The sequence below is a fragment of the Debaryomyces hansenii genome (assembly GCF_000006445.2).
Source record: "Debaryomyces hansenii CBS767 chromosome E complete sequence".
Lineage (NCBI taxonomy): Eukaryota > Fungi > Ascomycota > Pichiomycetes > Serinales > Debaryomycetaceae > Debaryomyces > Debaryomyces hansenii.
Window position 1 is genome coordinate 1,841,394 of NC_006047.2, and position 16,166 is coordinate 1,857,559.

Below are 16,166 nucleotides of genomic sequence, written 5' to 3' on the forward strand. Positions count from 1 at the left end.
AGAATGTTAATGAATGAAACTATTTAAAAGAGACCTAAGAATCGCTTCTTTTTTCTTTTCTTTTTTTTCTTGTCTTCCTTGTCATCGTAGTCCTTGCTATTGACATGTCCAACCGCTGTTAAATCTGGGTGTGATCTAGATTGTTCAATATTAGGTCTACTTGTACTAGAATCAATTTCATGAGATAATGACTTCCCCAACTTATGAGGTCTGGATGTATTTCTATCTCTATCTTTTGATGGCTTTTCTAAGTCAACGAACTTCAATGCCGAAGTTTTAGGTGGACGAGACAGCGACGAGGAATTATCATTTGGTTGTGCTTCTTCTACATGTATTTGTGGAGCATTTGTATGATTCTTTTGGGCATTTAGTTTTAAGTTCCTCTTCAATTCTTTGTAAGATAAGCTTGGGGGCCCAGGCGACTGACTTGCATTCTGACCTTCAGGTTCTTCTTCCGGGATAAGTAGAGACTTTGCTTTGTAGGGGATTACTCCAAATGAGTTGGAACCTGTGATTGCCTTCGCCAAATTGGAACCTTTGCCTTGAAAACCAGGATTAATATTTCTAATTTCCTGACATAAATAGGTAGATTCATCTGAAACAACTTTCAAGCAATTAGCGAAGTAATTTTCGTCAATCGGTTGTGCTCGCGAATGCTTCAAATTCTTGGAAACAGTCTGCTTATATTCCTCATAAAGCTTGCTTATTTCATCATACGCAGAATATGATTCACTTTCTACTGAAAGGTCTGAATCTATCGAAGATGTGTCAGAGCCTGTATCACTATAATCGTCATCTTCAGTCTGAGGCTCTTCGCTTCTATTAACAGAATTTGAAAACTCACTATTTCTCGAGCTGGATAGTGTTGAGCGACGACTTATTTTCTTTCCAGCAAAATATCGATTATTGATATCAATAGCCAATTGATCTTCAAAATCATTCATTTTCATAGCAGGTACAACTATTATTGGCAAGGGGGAATTTTTAACCAATCGGTCACTAATTTTCGATGATGTCCATGACTTTAAAGGCGCTGATCTTTTCAAATTTGCTTTAGAACCAGTTGAAACCAAATTCGGTTCGTATAGCTTATACATTTCTTTCAAAACCTCTCTCGATTTCCCCAATGCTAATTCTATCGAAATCTTTGCTATAATATTAGGATTGACAACTTCCAATGCGTATTTCATAATGTTTTGGGCAATTACTTTGATATTTTCTGGCTTATTTCTGGATCTTGCTCTTGGCGAGATACCTTGCGGTAATTTTTTATGATACCCGCTTTTTCTTGTGGTTCCTAATTGATGGTTTATGGCTGCTACTATAACAACCGTATCACCTTGCTCTATGAATTTATTTAGAATCCAGTCTAATGCAACCCATGTATGCTTCCGCCCCGAGATATACACAAGTATTGTCCTCAGAGGTAATATAGGTTTTAAATACCCATTCTCTTTATTAAATAGTTTCATGGCATATAAGTCTTTAAAGTCTTTATGAACCCTAGAGTATGTACAACCCCTATGTGTAATTATAGGTGTCGTTGGATAGTCGAGTCTGGGAGCCATATAAAAACTTGACATACTGTTATTTCTCAATGGCGAATGGATAGGCGATCTTGCATTAGGTGAAGGAGATCTGATACTCTCTCTTCCACGATTACCATCAAACAAATTGAGATTGAATTCGCCAGAATATTTTTTATTTTCCAGTGGTAAAGAATAATTATCATCATCGAAATCAAACCGATCTCTTGCAACTTGTAGATTTATAGTATCAAATGCTACCCTTTTCTTATAGCTATTTCCTGTATGCTTTAAATTATCTACATCTTTTGGGATATTGAACGTGATAAATCTATAATCGTCAGATTGATGTATTATTTGAGACACTAGGTCGTCCTGAGATTTATCATACAATGGACCATCGGGACCATCAAGCTCCAGGTCCGACTTATTTAAAACTTCATCCATAATACTAACTTTCGAAGCTGCACCAGGATCTGATAAGCCTGGACTCGTAGGTGTACGATATAAATGTACAGGTACATTATCCTCAACCACTTCGGCAGCTTTATTCTTGATGTGGTCTATAGAAGGAAGGGGCATGAATTATGTATTTGAAAAAAATTAGTATAATGAACCTAGATTAAAATTAAATTCCCGCTACCACCTATCGATTGTTGTTTAGCTGTTTCCTGTATTTGCTAATATATATCTTTTGGTACAACCAGAAGACGAATTCTGAATACAATGCTGTATGATTAGAGGAAAATGGAAATTTAGTACCGATAGCAACCTAGGCGTGCGATTTACAAAGTCTTGGTAACTAATATTAATCTAAACAATTGATTAAACAGAAACAGAAGGTACACTTCTATTGGTCCTCTCTTTATATAGCATGGATTGATGTTTCATATAATAGAATGTTACGCCTCCAATAATTATAGTAATACATACTAAAAGTAAGTTTATAGGACTAGGATTCATTCCAAAATTAGAATGTGTAATATTGTCTAACGAGCATTGCAAAAGATTAAACAAGCCAGCAATGCATATTATAGCGCCATACACTGTACCAAAGGTATCGAATCCAAATATTTTTGCGCAAAAATCCGAAATAGCAGTATAGAAATAGGGCCTGTTGAGCACGAAGAAGCATATGTTGACAACCCCAAAATAAAAATTACCTACTAATCCAACAATACCAACAAATAAAGAAAGAGCTAATAATGTAGCAAATGAGGCGACAGTGGAATAGTTATCTAAATAATATCCAACTAAAGGAATTGATAGAATTCCACCTAATGGTAAAGCTAGATTGAAAAACCTTGTAAGCGGTTCCGCATTATCAGCAGAACCTAGCAAATATGTGTATTGTGTATTGATAGTTGCAATGAAGTAATTCAATCTTAACATTTGTATAGCAGTAAATGCACATAACAAATAAAACCACGGGGTTTTCATTTGATACTCTGACGAGTAGCCATGCAAAATTCCATATAGCTTACCTCCATTATCAAACAATTCTTCATCATCTTCATAGACATAATGCTGCTTTAACGCATCACCAATAGAATCACGTCTTTGTAACTGTCTAGGATTGTCACCAGAATTACCTAAGAGTGGTTCCGTTTCGGTCGGTTCATTGTCGTTTTCTTGTGACGAACGACTGCCATTATTAAATAAGGATGTGTCGGGAGGTGCAATATATGAGCTATTTGGCATAATAAATATTTGTGCTAAAGTTATGAAGGTAGGAACAACCAAAAATATTCTGAAGAATTTGTCAAGCGATAAGGTGTTAGAATGCTTGTAGAGCACTTTGTATAATAAGAATACCGCAGAGGAAGCATCAAACGCACCATTCAAGAATGCCAATATTGTTCCACTCTTCTCTGGAAATGTGTTGGATAAATGAAACGAAGACATATACGTAGATGGCCCGCCTAATGCTAACGCAGTATAACCTATCATGTATGGGTCAAAGTACGATGAATTAAATGTCTTTTCAATTTGCTTAGCAAAAATAAATACAAAACATGCGAAATATAGTAATAGGACACCTATTAACCCGCAAACTTTTGGACCATACTTATCTAGTACTTTTCCAATCACTATAGCGGAAGTATTGGTCATTACTGCCCCAACTGTGAACATCATATTCAATTTAAGATCTTGTGCGGAACACTTAGCAACAGGACTCTTCTCGTTCTTCGATACACTTAATTCAGATAGTAAATGACCAGTTAGAGATCCAAATGCATTTGGATCTAATGCAAAATTACTCAAGTAATTAGTCGAATTGACAGAGGTGTCACATTCATTCTCGTATACCTTTTCGAGTATTAATATTGGTTTTAATGCAGCAAATCCAAATATAGGGCCTGCTGCTAGTAGAGACCAAGAAATTGCACAAGCACACTGCACGAAACGTAGTTTCCTCAGTGTATGATAGGAATACATCTATATGTATTGAAACTCAAAGTTGATATATATGACGATTTATTGTAAAATAAGTGGAATGACTAAATTTTAAATAAGTAGATTAAAAATAACGATCTTGAATCAACTGATAAGCGAATTTTTGTGTCATATTAGCCAATCATATTAACAATCACCACGTCAGAACAGAAAAATTCAAATTCATGCCCTTCTAATATATGATAGGCTAATTTCAATTTATCCTATAAGAGGAGACATTACTACATATTATGGTAATGCCTATTAGATCTCTATCCTTTACTTGAGGCGTAAAATTTGACTGATTTGTTCGTAGAAGACAGCTTCGATGAAAAATGACCTCTAAATATCTTGATGATTAACCTCAAAGCCAAATATTAATTGAACGTAAGCTTCAAGTATATTATATATACGTAACTACATCAGAATTATTCAAATGGTAGTCTTAAGTTTAATAGAGGCTCATTAATTGTTCAGAAAGCCTTTAAAAAGCGTTCTATTACTTTAAATTCTCATATTGCTTCACTAGCTCAGTTGGCAGAGCGTCAGTCTCATAATTATTTGATTGTGTCATCTGAAGGTCGACAGTTCGAACCTGCCGTGGAGCAATTGTTTTTTTTTTTTCTCCAATCCTCAAATTTCCCTTCTAAGCGCATACGTTAGAGCACACGGCTTAAGCGCATTCTAAACTTTATCTTTAGAAGGGTTTATTTGCGATGATTCAATGATGAAAAATATTTCTATTTCATAGCTCAGACATAAGAGAGTAGATCACAGATATGGCACAATTATCGTCCGAAGGTAATAATGCCATTATTTATTTGACGTATGCTTTTCTTTTAGCTACGGGGATATTCATTGCGTGGAAGTATACTAAGGCAGATTCATTCTTATCTTCCAATGGAACCCAGCGAGGACTTCCGTTAGCGTTGAATTTTATTGCTTCAGGTATGTAATTTTATGACTAACTGTCTGTGATAGTAATACAACGGTCCTTTGATCAAGTAATGACGGAACAAGGAAAACAATTACTAAAAGGGAGCCTATTTTATCTGGATTCCATTTGTAAAATACAACAATGAGACTAGCGGGTGTCTTTCCATGTCATTACCCAGAATGTTAATGAAATGGAAAGACTGAGAATACACCGTTTGAACTCGATCAAGTTAGTACTTGCGTGAGGAAGTTTTGTTGTTATCACATAGTCTAATCATAATTAGATGAAAGTTACTAACATTGCATAGCTATGGGATGTGGTATTCTCACAACATACGCCGAAATCGGTAACATCTCTGGATTACATGGATTATTGGTGTACACTCTCTGTGGAGCCATTCCAATTCTAGGATTTGCATACTTTGGTCCTATTATCAGAAAAAAGTGTCCTGAGGGATTCGTTTTGACTGAATGGGTAAGGCATAGATTTGGTGTTATTACGGCATTATACTTATCGTTTTTCACTTGTTTAACCATGTTTTTGTTTATGGTTGGTGAGCTTTCTGCTATCAGAACTGCAATCGAAACTTTAACTGGATTAGATGCTTTGGCGGCCGTAATTGTTCAATGTGTAGTCACATCAATTTATACATCCATTGGTGGATTTAAAGTAAGTTTTGTTACCGACAACTTCCAGGGGGTTTTTGTCTTACTATTAGTTATCATCTGTGCAGCCGGAATGGGTTCATATATTGATATTGATAAGTCGAAGGTTGGAGAATCCGGCTTGTTGAAGGCTAATAAATTAGGTTGGCAATTGCTTTATATTTTATTCGTGGCTATATTAACCAACGATTGTTTCATGGCAGGGTTCTGGTTAAGAACTTTTGCAAGTCGTACCAATAAGGACTTATGGATTGGATGTTCGATTGCCTCATTTGTTACGTTTGTTATTTGTACGTTGGTTGGTACTACAGGTTTCTTAGCCGTTTGGGCAGGTGATTTAGTCGTAGGCGATGTTGATGGATACAATGCATTTTTCATTTTGTTATCTAAAATGCCAGGTTGGTTGGTTGCATTTATTTTAATTTTTGTTATATCATTATCAACTTGTACCTTTGATTCGTTACAATCAGCAATGGTATCAACAATATCTAATGATGTTTTCCGTAATAAATTGCACATTAATTATACTAGAGTTTTAGTGGTTTTAATTATGATTCCTATTATTGTGCTTGCAGTTAAGGTTGCAGATGATATTTTACAAATATACTTGATTGCCGATTTAGTATCTGCTGCTATTATTCCAGTGGTCTTTTTGGGGTTGAGTGATACCTATTTCTGGTTCTTAAGAGGATTGGATGTTATGTGTGGTGGCTTAGGTGGATTGCTTGGTGTTTTTATTTTCGGAACTGTTTATTATGGCTCTGCAAAAGAAGGTGGAAAATTGTTGTTGGTGTGGAACGGGATTTATGATGATGCTGATTGGGGACCTTTTGGTGCCTTTGTAATTGCTCCATTTGGAGGTATTGTAATATGTTTCTGTGTTGCTGCTTTAAGAATAGGTGTTACATATATTTACTCTAGAATTTCTGGTAGTCCGTTTGTTGCTTTAGACAAACCTGAGCCTAAGGAGATTATAGATTCTACAGAATTCCACAACGGCAGTCAATACGATTCAACAGAAGATAATATAAAGAAAAGCATTGACGAATCACAATAAAATTGTGATGAAGGATATTATATAAACTTATATATTTCAGTATTAATAATTTTAATGGGTGCAACTAATAAATTCTTATCACGGCCCTCAAATAATTTTTTTTTGAAAAAAACTTGACTCTAAATCTGAATTTAGCTACTTATTCTAGCACTTTATTAGTGAATATGCTGGTTAAACAGGGTATAGGAAAAGTAAAAAAGGATGTAATACCTCAAAAAGTTACAAAAGCGGAAGAAGGACCACTTCTTGAAAAGATCGATAATGAAGTAACTCTCGTTAATCAATTGAAAGGTAATATAAAAAATAAGATATCGCAGAATATGAACGAGGGAGAAAAAAAGGAGGAAACCTGGGCTGCTGAATCTGAATATTTGAAAACAGTAGATGTGAAAGCTTTTCGACAATATGAATTAGCTTGTGATAGAGTTAAGCAATTTTATGAAGAGCAACACAAGAAACAGACTGTAGCATATAATATTCAAGCACGTATCAATTTCAAAACAAAAACTAGAGCAAGAATGACTATTTGGGAGGGACTTGAAAGATTGAATAAATTGTTGGATGATAGTGACCCAGACACTGAATTATCCCAAATTGATCATGCATTACAAACAGCAGAAGCAATTAGAAAAGACAATAAACCCCGCTGGTTTCAATTAGTAGGATTAATACATGACTTAGGTAAACTTCTATATTTCTTTGATTCTAAAGGCCAATGGGATGTGGTTGGAGATACCTTTCCCGTTGGATGCAAATTTCTGAAGAGAATTATATTTCCTGATAGCTTTAAGAAGAATCCAGATTTTTTCAATCCATTATATAATACGAAGTACGGAATTTATTCTAAGGGATGTGGATTAGATAAAGTCATGTTAAGTTGGGGCCATGATGAATATATGTATCATGTAGCTAAGTTGAATTCAACATTACCACCAGAAGCATTGGCCATGATACGATATCATTCATTCTATCCTTGGCACCAAGAATATGCTTATAGTTATTTGATGGATAATCATGATGAAGAAATGCTTAAAGCTGTTAAGGCTTTTAATGGTTATGATTTGTATTCTAAAATTGACAAAACATATGATGTCGATGTATTGAAACCTTATTATATGGAATTAATAGATGAATTCTTTCCGACGAAAATTATAGAATTTTAGGACTACAAGAAGAGACATAAGTCATTGTATATATTTATATTTAGTGTAACATAGTTAATGCAAATTTGAATGAAGAAAGAAGTAAAAGTATGCAAGAGTCAAAGTAATTAAATTAACTAAACAAATTGAGAGAGCCAAAATATTGCTCAATACCATGTGGACCTGGATGTTTCCACATATCATCGAATGTGCTTAAGATTGTGACTTGACCATTGGTCTTTTCCATAATTGACTCAATAGCAATTTCTTGATTTTTTGCAGATGGGTAATTATCTCCATTACTACTTCCCTTATGTGGGTAACCAGTTTCAGTTATAACAACATCCATATCACATGCTTTAGAAACTAAAGACTGTTCACTAGTAACATACCAACCAGCCAATTTTGCACCGATAACAGTATTAAAATAAGAATGAGGATTAATGCCAGCAAAATCAATGTTTGAATCTTTACATAACGATGGATTAGTAGTGAATATAGCTGGTGGTTCTGATGTTGTAACTTTACCTTTATAGCCAGCGTCTTGTAATTTTGATTTAACACTCTTAATCTTGCTAATCAAGTCAGAAACTGAACAGAAATTCGAATTAATAGCTTCATTACCAACAGTAATGAAATCAAACACGTCATATCCGTTCTCAGAACCCCATTCTATGAATTCAGAAACAGAATCATCAATTGAATCCACACCGGCATCAGAAATATAAAATCCTTGGTTAATCTTCATTTCTAAGTCTTTAGCCTTTGGAATAATAGTATCGTATAATCCACAGTCAGTACCATAAACTCTAATCTTATTAATTCCTTTGCTTGAAATTAATTCTAAATCTGATTGAATTGTAGAGGCATCTTTACAACCTCCATCGTTTGCATATGGTGAATAGGCAATTGCAGTTGGGGCAGAAATGCTTCCAGAAGAGGCTGAAGAACTTGAACCTGAGTCTGAAGTTGATTGAGTGGAGTCAGTGGAACTAGTTGTTTCCTGATAGGTGGATGAGGAAGTTATAGTGTTTTGTGGAGAAGTAGTTTCAGGAGCGTTTGTTGAAACCGGTTCATTGTCATCCGGGCTGTTTGTTGAAACTGGTACATTGTCATTTGGACTGTTTGTTGAGGTTGGTGCATTATCTTGTACACTGCTCATTGAAGTTGGTGCATCGTCTTGTGGACTATTTGTCGCAGCAGGAGTGTCATCTTGTGGAGAATTTGCAGCAGCAGGTGAATCATTTCCTCCATTATTTGTTGGACTAGCAGAAGTGGTGGCGGCAGCTGTCTGAGCTGGCGCATTATTATTATTATCATCGTTCTCGTTGTCGCTGTCGTTGTTGTTATCATTATTATCGTTGTTGTCGGTGTAAACGGATGTAAACGTAGTTGGAGATGCAGCAGCTTTTCCATTCAAAGTGAAAGTATAAGTGACACCATTTGAAATGAAAATTTCAACCGGTGGTAAATTGACAGTAGTGGTACCCGTAGTATAGGTGTTTGTTTTAGTTACAGCATCCGCGGTATGGACTCTTGTAATTAAATTTGCAACTGGTGCACCAATAATCACTTGGAAAAGTAAAAAGAATGAAAGAAAGTAGGTAGAACTTATCATCATGTTATAAAAGAATGTAGTTAGTTTGGCAAAAAGAGTGACTAAAGTAATGAAGAGAAGAAAGGCTGAATCCAGATCAGATCAAGTGGTTATTTACGGATATTTATACTTCACATCTTCAATCGAAATCCAAGTCTAATATGCTGGTTGATAGTAGTTTTGGATCAAATCAAGATAATACTGCAAAATTCTACACTGGTTAAACCGCAATAGGTAACAGCCAGGAAAATGATGCTAGTCGCATTGCCTAATTAAGCAAGATCGCAGCTTCGGTTCATTTTATATGCAGTCCTTATAAAATTGATTTTTGACCTACAGTTCTTTGCTGGACAGAATGTTAGGCAAGGCACAGCATCTATTGTTAAAAGAGCACTTGCATTAGGTGCACTGAGATGTATATTTCGATTATATACTGAGTGGCGATGGTTAGGCTAAACACTATGCGTGGTGAACTATTTGATTCATGAGCAACAATAAGAAATTGATACAGCTCTCCGCGAAATCAGTACTAGCTAAGCTGGAACTTAAACCAAATTAGATTACATTGTTTCGAGTCAATAACAGTGTAGCAAGTAAAATACTTGTTGTAACGTATGCTTATTATTCTATTTAGAAATAGAGTCTATATCGAATACTAGATAGAACTGAAAGACACTAACTCTTACTTTTGGAACCTTTGGAACCATCCGTAGGCAAAAAGTCACCTTTCATTTTAATGGAAATGCAGAGTCTAAATTGGGGACTTACGTAGATTTGAGACTCAAAGAATTATATTAAATATTTGTATTATTTATATTTGCAAACTATACAAAAGAGATTTTATCACAGAATAGTCATTTACTCCAATTAGGAGAGCATCGGATAATACATTAAGCATTTTCAATAGTAACATCTAATATTTCGAAAATTTTTGTTAATTTATTATCATCAACAACACCAGAATTATTTAAATACTTTAACAAAGATTTCACCAATTGAACTACTTGAGGAATTGACAAGTTCATAATTGCTAATTGAAGTAAATTACCGATGTTGACGTGGCTGATAGAAACAAAAGTTTGAATGTACAAATAAGAAAATGATCCCATGAAAAATTGGCAATCTAATCTGTCCGTAATACCACCATGACCTGGAATGGTATCACCAAAATCCTTAATACCGAATGCTCTTTTCAAACCACTAGCAAAAAACCCACCAAATGGGGCAATCAATGAAGCAAATGTAGCAAAGTTTAATGCGTGTATATAAATTGGTTTTAAAGAAATAGTTTCCAAGTGGAAAATTTCTACCAAATTAGCAGGCAATTGATAAATTTGAGAAATGAAAACAGGGTTTGGATCACATCTTGGATAGTTGAAGATATTTGTCGTTAAGTTTGTAGCAGGGCATATCAAGTAACTGGATTTTGATAAAAAGAATGCGAAAAGTAATGCAAAGAGACCAGTACAAACCCAAGCACCAACAAAACCTTCAACAGTCTTCTTCGGAGAAATCGCAATCAATTGTGTTCTACCGAAGGTAATACCACAAAGGTAAGCAAAGATATCATTAACAATAACTAACCCTACCGGTAAGAAAAACCAGATTAATCCATTCAAAATATTATCAATAATAAGATGACTTTGAAAGACCACTAATATCAAGGTCGTATGAGTCATGCACAATTGAGCAAATTGAAACTTGTAGTAGCCCTTCTGTAATGTAGCAACAAAGAAAATGAATCCAGCAATGTAAGACGTGTATGAAATAATTTTATGATGAATTGCTAATAATGATAAAATTTTGTTATCATAAATTGATTCCTGGAAAAAGTTAAAGAAGCTTTCACTGTCTAAGTAGTAGATGGTCGCAAAAAGGAAATACCAGTTTAACAATTTGTTGAATGGCAATTTCTTGTCTCTAGCCGGCTCAGCAGTCAAACTTATGATCTCCTTGAAAGTCAACGTCTGTAAGAGAAATACAACACTAATCAAAGCAAGATGACCTGACAACAAACAGGTAAAGAAAAACGCTATCATGACAATTGTCCATATAGTTCTTGTAACAAATGCTTGTTTTTTCTTTTCATGTTCATGGGTCACGGACAGGGATGTTTCCTTTTCCTTTACATCTTTGGCAGCCACATCCTTTGCATCCTTCGTATCAATCGAAGAACCCTTGATGTCTTCCGTCTTCTTTACTATATCAGCCATTGGTTGGAAAATGTAATTGAATAACAACAATTGTTACTTTAGGATTCTTAAATACAATCATTTTGGCTATTTTTTTCTGACAATTCCATAATCTGATTACATAATCGAATTTGATTATGTTATTGCATAGTCATAATATGGCTATTTTTTCACTCTAAATCAGAGTACCCTTTATCACACTCACATCACAGGTTCATATTATCCATATCTACATTCTACAGGGTCTATTCATTGACATTCAGTGTCATATATGGGACTTCCTTAACGCTTTATTCTCGCGTATATAACTTTGTTGGTTGCATTATTTATCAATCACATGCATGTGATAGTGATAATCTTCTTATGCTCTTTCAACCAACAAATAAACATTGGTCTTTAGTATAATGCATAAGATCTGTTAAGCTCTCGACTTCGGTCCGTATTATAGTTACGTATATACGTTCGAACTGATTTGTCAGTGCTAATCAGTAATTTGTAATTGCTGGCTAGCCATTCGCTCATTCCAGTTCAGTATGTAATCCTAAGTGCGACACAACTGCAAAACATGAAAAAAAGCCTATGTCGTTTTTGTAGAAGGTATTCCCAAGTCTATTTATTAGCTCTGTGCTGTGCTTGATTACAGGATGATGTAATTTAGTGCCGATAGTATTCTGGGGGCGATTTGTATTCTTATCGCGATATGCATACAGTCTATATAAAATTTCAAGTCTACAATTTCCATAGTTCATGTTAAACTGTACAACACCTCGTAAGTTCAATATGGTATGGTATATTGCAAATCATCGATACTGTTAATATATTTAAACACTCTATATGCTATCTTTGAAAACCTCTTTAGGGAAGTGTAGGGGAGTGTAACACTGAGTCAAAAGCGGGTAACCGTCATCCAATCTAAAGTGTCACAAAGACCCCAAGTAAAAGTACTCAGTAATTTTTTCTGTTAAATTAATTGCTTTCTTTTCTTAGTTATTTTGACAAATAGACAGATATACTACTGAAAAACTCGGATTTTTCCTATTTATGTCAACTATCCAAAACTTAAACGCCTTTGGTATGTATTATTTGTGATGATATCAAAATATGACACAAAGAAAGAGAGATATTGTTATGCAAAACACTGAGACACATATACTAACTAAATATAGATCCATTCGCCGATACTGGTGATTCTGAAGCTCAACCAACAAATTACATCCATATCCGTATCCAACAACGTAATGGGCGTAAAACTTTAACTACTGTTCAAGGTTTACCACAAGAATATGACTTGAAGAAGATTTTGAAGGTTTTAAAGAAGGATTTTGCCTGTAACGGTAACATCGTTAAAGATGAAGAGTTAGGTGAAGTTATTCAATTACAAGGTGATCAAAGAGTTAAAGTGAGTGAATTTTTGATTTCTCAATTACAATTACCAAAGAAGAATATCAAGATTCATGGTTTCTAACTTGATCATGCTATTATTGTGAACATTTATTATTATATAGTAAATATTAGGTTCCTATCGGCATCTGTGTATGTATAGTGTATATTGCATTTAGTCGATTAGATAGCTGAATGAAGCCTTCATAGTTTGATATTTATTGTAAGCACAAATTCTCGCAATTTGTATTTTAAGATTTTAAAGGGCCCTTCACAAAAGCATCACAATTTTTTTTAATTAGACCATTAAACATTCAACATGCCGGGTGATTTAAATTTAAAGAAGTCATGGCATCCTGGTTTAATGAAAAACCAGAAAAAGCTCTGGGAACAAGAACAAGAGGCGTTAGGTGAACATTTAAAGATAAAGGCAAAAAGTGAAGAATTAAAAAAAGAAAAGGAAAAACAAGAATTAATCAAATTACAATATGGTGATGCCAATAACGTTCCTATAAAAGTAAAAAGGGAGCTAAATAATCTTAACTGGATGTATGATGATTCCAAGTCTGGCAATAAATCAAATAGTGAATTCAATGACATGGATGATGAGTTCTTGCTAGGTAAGCGAAAGGTTGAGAATATGCTTAGCGGAAATAAATATATTGACACTAAAGAAACTAGCAGATTTGAAGAAGCCATAAGCTCCTCAAATAATGGTGACAAGAATATCCAGAATGACCCTCTAATAAGAATAAAGAATGAACAGTTAAAGAAGTACCAGTCAGTTAAAGATTCAGGTAGACATAGTTCTAAAGACAGGCACCGATCTAGAGATAGGTCACCGAATAGACATACATTTAGGCATAAAAGCGATAATGATAAAGTTTCAAAGCATAGACATTCAAGTCACAGAGAATCGAGATCAGGGAGGTCAAAACTGAAGAGTTCACATAGACATTCAAGAGATAAAGACTCCATCGATGGTTCTAAGGATTATAGTCATCTTTCACAAAGAGACAATACTAAAACTCCAAGTGAATTCATAACGTACTAACTGACATGAAATATAGTGACTCACTCATTATAAACCTATGGAATAATATAAACCGTGCTTATCATATACTTTATTATTAACGGACCATTCGTACCATACCTTGTTGTTACAGATTCTTTCAATTTGAAAGCTTAATATCGAATCACCATTGCAAACAAGTTCCAGTATAGGAAATAAGAATGGATACCAGGAATGACAAAAGCCTTCTGCAAGCTGAGGATGGATTCCAATTTGTGTGGAGCCATATAAATTAGCTATGAAAAACCCTTGTAGAGCATTAACCTTACCTTTATGTGGAACATGAAAATTAATGGCTCTATATCTAGAATTATTAGCTCTTGTTGGATGGCTGAATTTCCAAATAGGTTGTATACCACTCATAATATAAAACGAATTTAGTTTAATCAAATAAGGCCTTTCTAATTGTTCATTTTTAAGGCTTGAAAGAAGAGGCGAATATATTGGTTGTAGATAGTTTTCATAACTTTGCGGTATCATTATTGTATCTTCATTTGTAAAGTCTTGTAAAATTTCGGGGCATACTTCGTTACACCCAAAAGATCCAAGCAATTCTGATATTACTAAATTATAATTGGTATGTTTCCAGGTTCTAACGTCTTCGTTCACCAAATTAATCTTCTCCTTCCATTCTATACGGTTCCTTTCTTGTAATACCACGTAGCAATTGGGATTTTTTTCAACAGCATCTATACGAAACTCACATCTCAATTCCTTGATAACTTTCAAAAGTATATCTATTAATGGTCCCCTACCAGGTCCGATTACGAGAATTTTTACACAAGGCAGATCTATATCTTTTAACGCCCTAAAAATTGCCTTCTCATACTGTTCATACTTAACAGTATCTGTTTCAAAGACTTCATAGATTCCCAAAGACAAGTTATCCTTCAATGGTTGTAAAGGATCTATCAAAATATCAGATGCTGGGTCAATTTTTATTTTCGAAATCAACCATTTTATACCCTTAATATACGTGGTTTGATCCTTATCCGACGCAATTATAATAGCAGGTGGTTTCTGGGAAATAAACTTTCTTAGCATAGCTTGCAAATAATCAGGCAAAACGGGCAATTCATACTCGTGTACAAATTTTGCAGCAGGAAGCATAATTGAACTAATAGGTTCGGTGCTCCATCTGGTGAGTATACCTTCATCAACTTCTTGCGATAAATATAGCATGACATGTACATTTTCGATCTTAATGTTATTCCAGAATTCCCAATGCATAAAATTTCCCGTTAATGGTACAATCAAGGAGATGTGAGCACTTGCTGGTAAATTAGCGACTAATTCAGTGAGTTGCAATCGAACTTGATCGTGTGCTAAATGATAGAATTCCTCCGGTACTAGAAAACAATAGTATTTACATCGTACTTGTCTCATCTGGAAAGTTATATTCTCCCAAAAGTCTTTAATTTCACTAGACAAGACTACAATCGAGTTCAATAATATCAACTCATTTGTATGCTTCTTAAAGTCATTCCACGGTATTACCAATAGACTGACCCCATTTTTTAATAGATTTATCAATGCATCTTCTTCATAGTTATTCGTCTTTACTCCATAATATACGGTATTCATAGTTTTGTTGCATTATCAATGATAAGGTCTTAATAACCATCAGTTAACAATTTGGTTCATTGATTATGTAAGTTCGGGACGCGTTGATTTTTCAGTTAGAACGCTAATTTTTCGTTTAAGTAAATGTTATCAAGAAAGTCGGCTAAAAAGGACAACAATTAGTACAATTGAATATTCAAACATGAGCAAGCCTAGATACTTAACAGATAGCGAAAGAGCTAGAATCCTTGAATTTCAGGATATGATTCATTATAGCCCGAGATACAGCGATGATACCCATGAATATAGACATGTTATGTTACCCAAAAATATGTTGAAAGCGATACCACAAGATTACTTCAACCCTGAAACTGGAACCTTAAGAATATTACAAGAAGAAGAATGGAGGGGTTTGGGTATCACTCAATCGTTGGGGTGGGCGCATTATGAAACACATGCCCCAGAACCTCATATTTTACTTTTCAAAAGGCCAATTAACTACGGCCAATAGGCTAGAGCCAATAAAGAACCGGCTAGGTTCCCACTTAGCTCCGATTTATTGAAGTACGCTATACGTCTAATTAATAGCACTTTGCTCG

The 16,166-nt window shown here is 34.6% G+C and overlaps 10 protein-coding genes and 1 non-coding gene across 11 annotated transcripts; 6 read left to right on the plus strand and 5 right to left on the minus strand. All coding sequences in view use genetic code 12, as the record gives it.

The window, feature by feature from the left end:
* Positions 1–23: 23 nt before the first annotated feature.
* Positions 24–2,108, minus strand: DEHA2E22330g (DEHA2E22330p; the record flags this gene model as incomplete). Its single annotated transcript, XM_460272.1, has 1 exon — positions 24–2,108. One exon carries the CDS (start codon positions 2,106–2,108, stop codon positions 24–26), a length of 2,085 nt encoding a protein of 694 aa, XP_460272.2.
* A 243-nt stretch (positions 2,109–2,351) lies between these two features.
* DEHA2E22352g (DEHA2E22352p) lies at positions 2,352–3,965 on the minus strand (the record flags this gene model as incomplete). Its single annotated transcript, XM_002770481.1, has 1 exon — positions 2,352–3,965. The coding sequence occupies one exon, from the start codon at positions 3,963–3,965 to the stop codon at positions 2,352–2,354; it is 1,614 nt and encodes a 537-aa protein (XP_002770527.1).
* A 516-nt stretch (positions 3,966–4,481) lies between these two features.
* On the plus strand, positions 4,482–4,570 carry DEHA2E22374r. Its single transcript is given in 2 exon segments — positions 4,482–4,519; positions 4,534–4,570. It is a non-coding gene; the product is annotated as a tRNA-Met (tRNA).
* Positions 4,571–4,741: 171 nt separating this feature from the next.
* Positions 4,742–6,621, plus strand: DEHA2E22396g (DEHA2E22396p; the record flags this gene model as incomplete). Its single annotated transcript, XM_460274.1, has 2 exons — positions 4,742–4,910; positions 5,207–6,621. 2 exons carry the CDS (start codon positions 4,742–4,744, stop codon positions 6,619–6,621), a joined length of 1,584 nt encoding a protein of 527 aa, XP_460274.1.
* A 164-nt stretch (positions 6,622–6,785) lies between these two features.
* DEHA2E22418g (DEHA2E22418p) lies at positions 6,786–7,784 on the plus strand (the record flags this gene model as incomplete). Its single annotated transcript, XM_460275.1, has 1 exon — positions 6,786–7,784. One exon carries the CDS (start codon positions 6,786–6,788, stop codon positions 7,782–7,784), a length of 999 nt encoding a protein of 332 aa, XP_460275.2.
* Positions 7,785–7,896: 112 nt separating this feature from the next.
* Positions 7,897–9,381, minus strand: DEHA2E22440g (DEHA2E22440p; the record flags this gene model as incomplete). Its single annotated transcript, XM_460276.1, has 1 exon — positions 7,897–9,381. One exon carries the CDS (start codon positions 9,379–9,381, stop codon positions 7,897–7,899), a length of 1,485 nt encoding a protein of 494 aa, XP_460276.1.
* An 869-nt stretch (positions 9,382–10,250) lies between these two features.
* DEHA2E22462g (DEHA2E22462p) lies at positions 10,251–11,573 on the minus strand (the record flags this gene model as incomplete). The annotated part of the gene is made up of 1 exon (XM_460277.1): positions 10,251–11,573. The coding sequence occupies one exon, from the start codon at positions 11,571–11,573 to the stop codon at positions 10,251–10,253; it is 1,323 nt and encodes a 440-aa protein (XP_460277.2).
* Positions 11,574–12,593: 1,020 nt separating this feature from the next.
* DEHA2E22484g (DEHA2E22484p) lies at positions 12,594–13,017 on the plus strand (the record flags this gene model as incomplete). The annotated part of the gene is made up of 2 exons (XM_460278.1): positions 12,594–12,624; positions 12,719–13,017. 2 exons carry the CDS (start codon positions 12,594–12,596, stop codon positions 13,015–13,017), a joined length of 330 nt encoding a protein of 109 aa, XP_460278.1.
* A 234-nt stretch (positions 13,018–13,251) lies between these two features.
* DEHA2E22506g (DEHA2E22506p) lies at positions 13,252–13,986 on the plus strand (the record flags this gene model as incomplete). Its single annotated transcript, XM_002770482.1, has 1 exon — positions 13,252–13,986. One exon carries the CDS (start codon positions 13,252–13,254, stop codon positions 13,984–13,986), a length of 735 nt encoding a protein of 244 aa, XP_002770528.1.
* A 27-nt stretch (positions 13,987–14,013) lies between these two features.
* DEHA2E22528g (DEHA2E22528p) lies at positions 14,014–15,588 on the minus strand (the record flags this gene model as incomplete). The annotated part of the gene is made up of 1 exon (XM_460280.1): positions 14,014–15,588. The coding sequence occupies one exon, from the start codon at positions 15,586–15,588 to the stop codon at positions 14,014–14,016; it is 1,575 nt and encodes a 524-aa protein (XP_460280.2).
* Positions 15,589–15,769: 181 nt separating this feature from the next.
* Positions 15,770–16,078, plus strand: DEHA2E22550g (DEHA2E22550p; the record flags this gene model as incomplete). The annotated part of the gene is made up of 1 exon (XM_460281.1): positions 15,770–16,078. The coding sequence occupies one exon, from the start codon at positions 15,770–15,772 to the stop codon at positions 16,076–16,078; it is 309 nt and encodes a 102-aa protein (XP_460281.1).
* Positions 16,079–16,166: the final 88 nt, after the last annotated feature.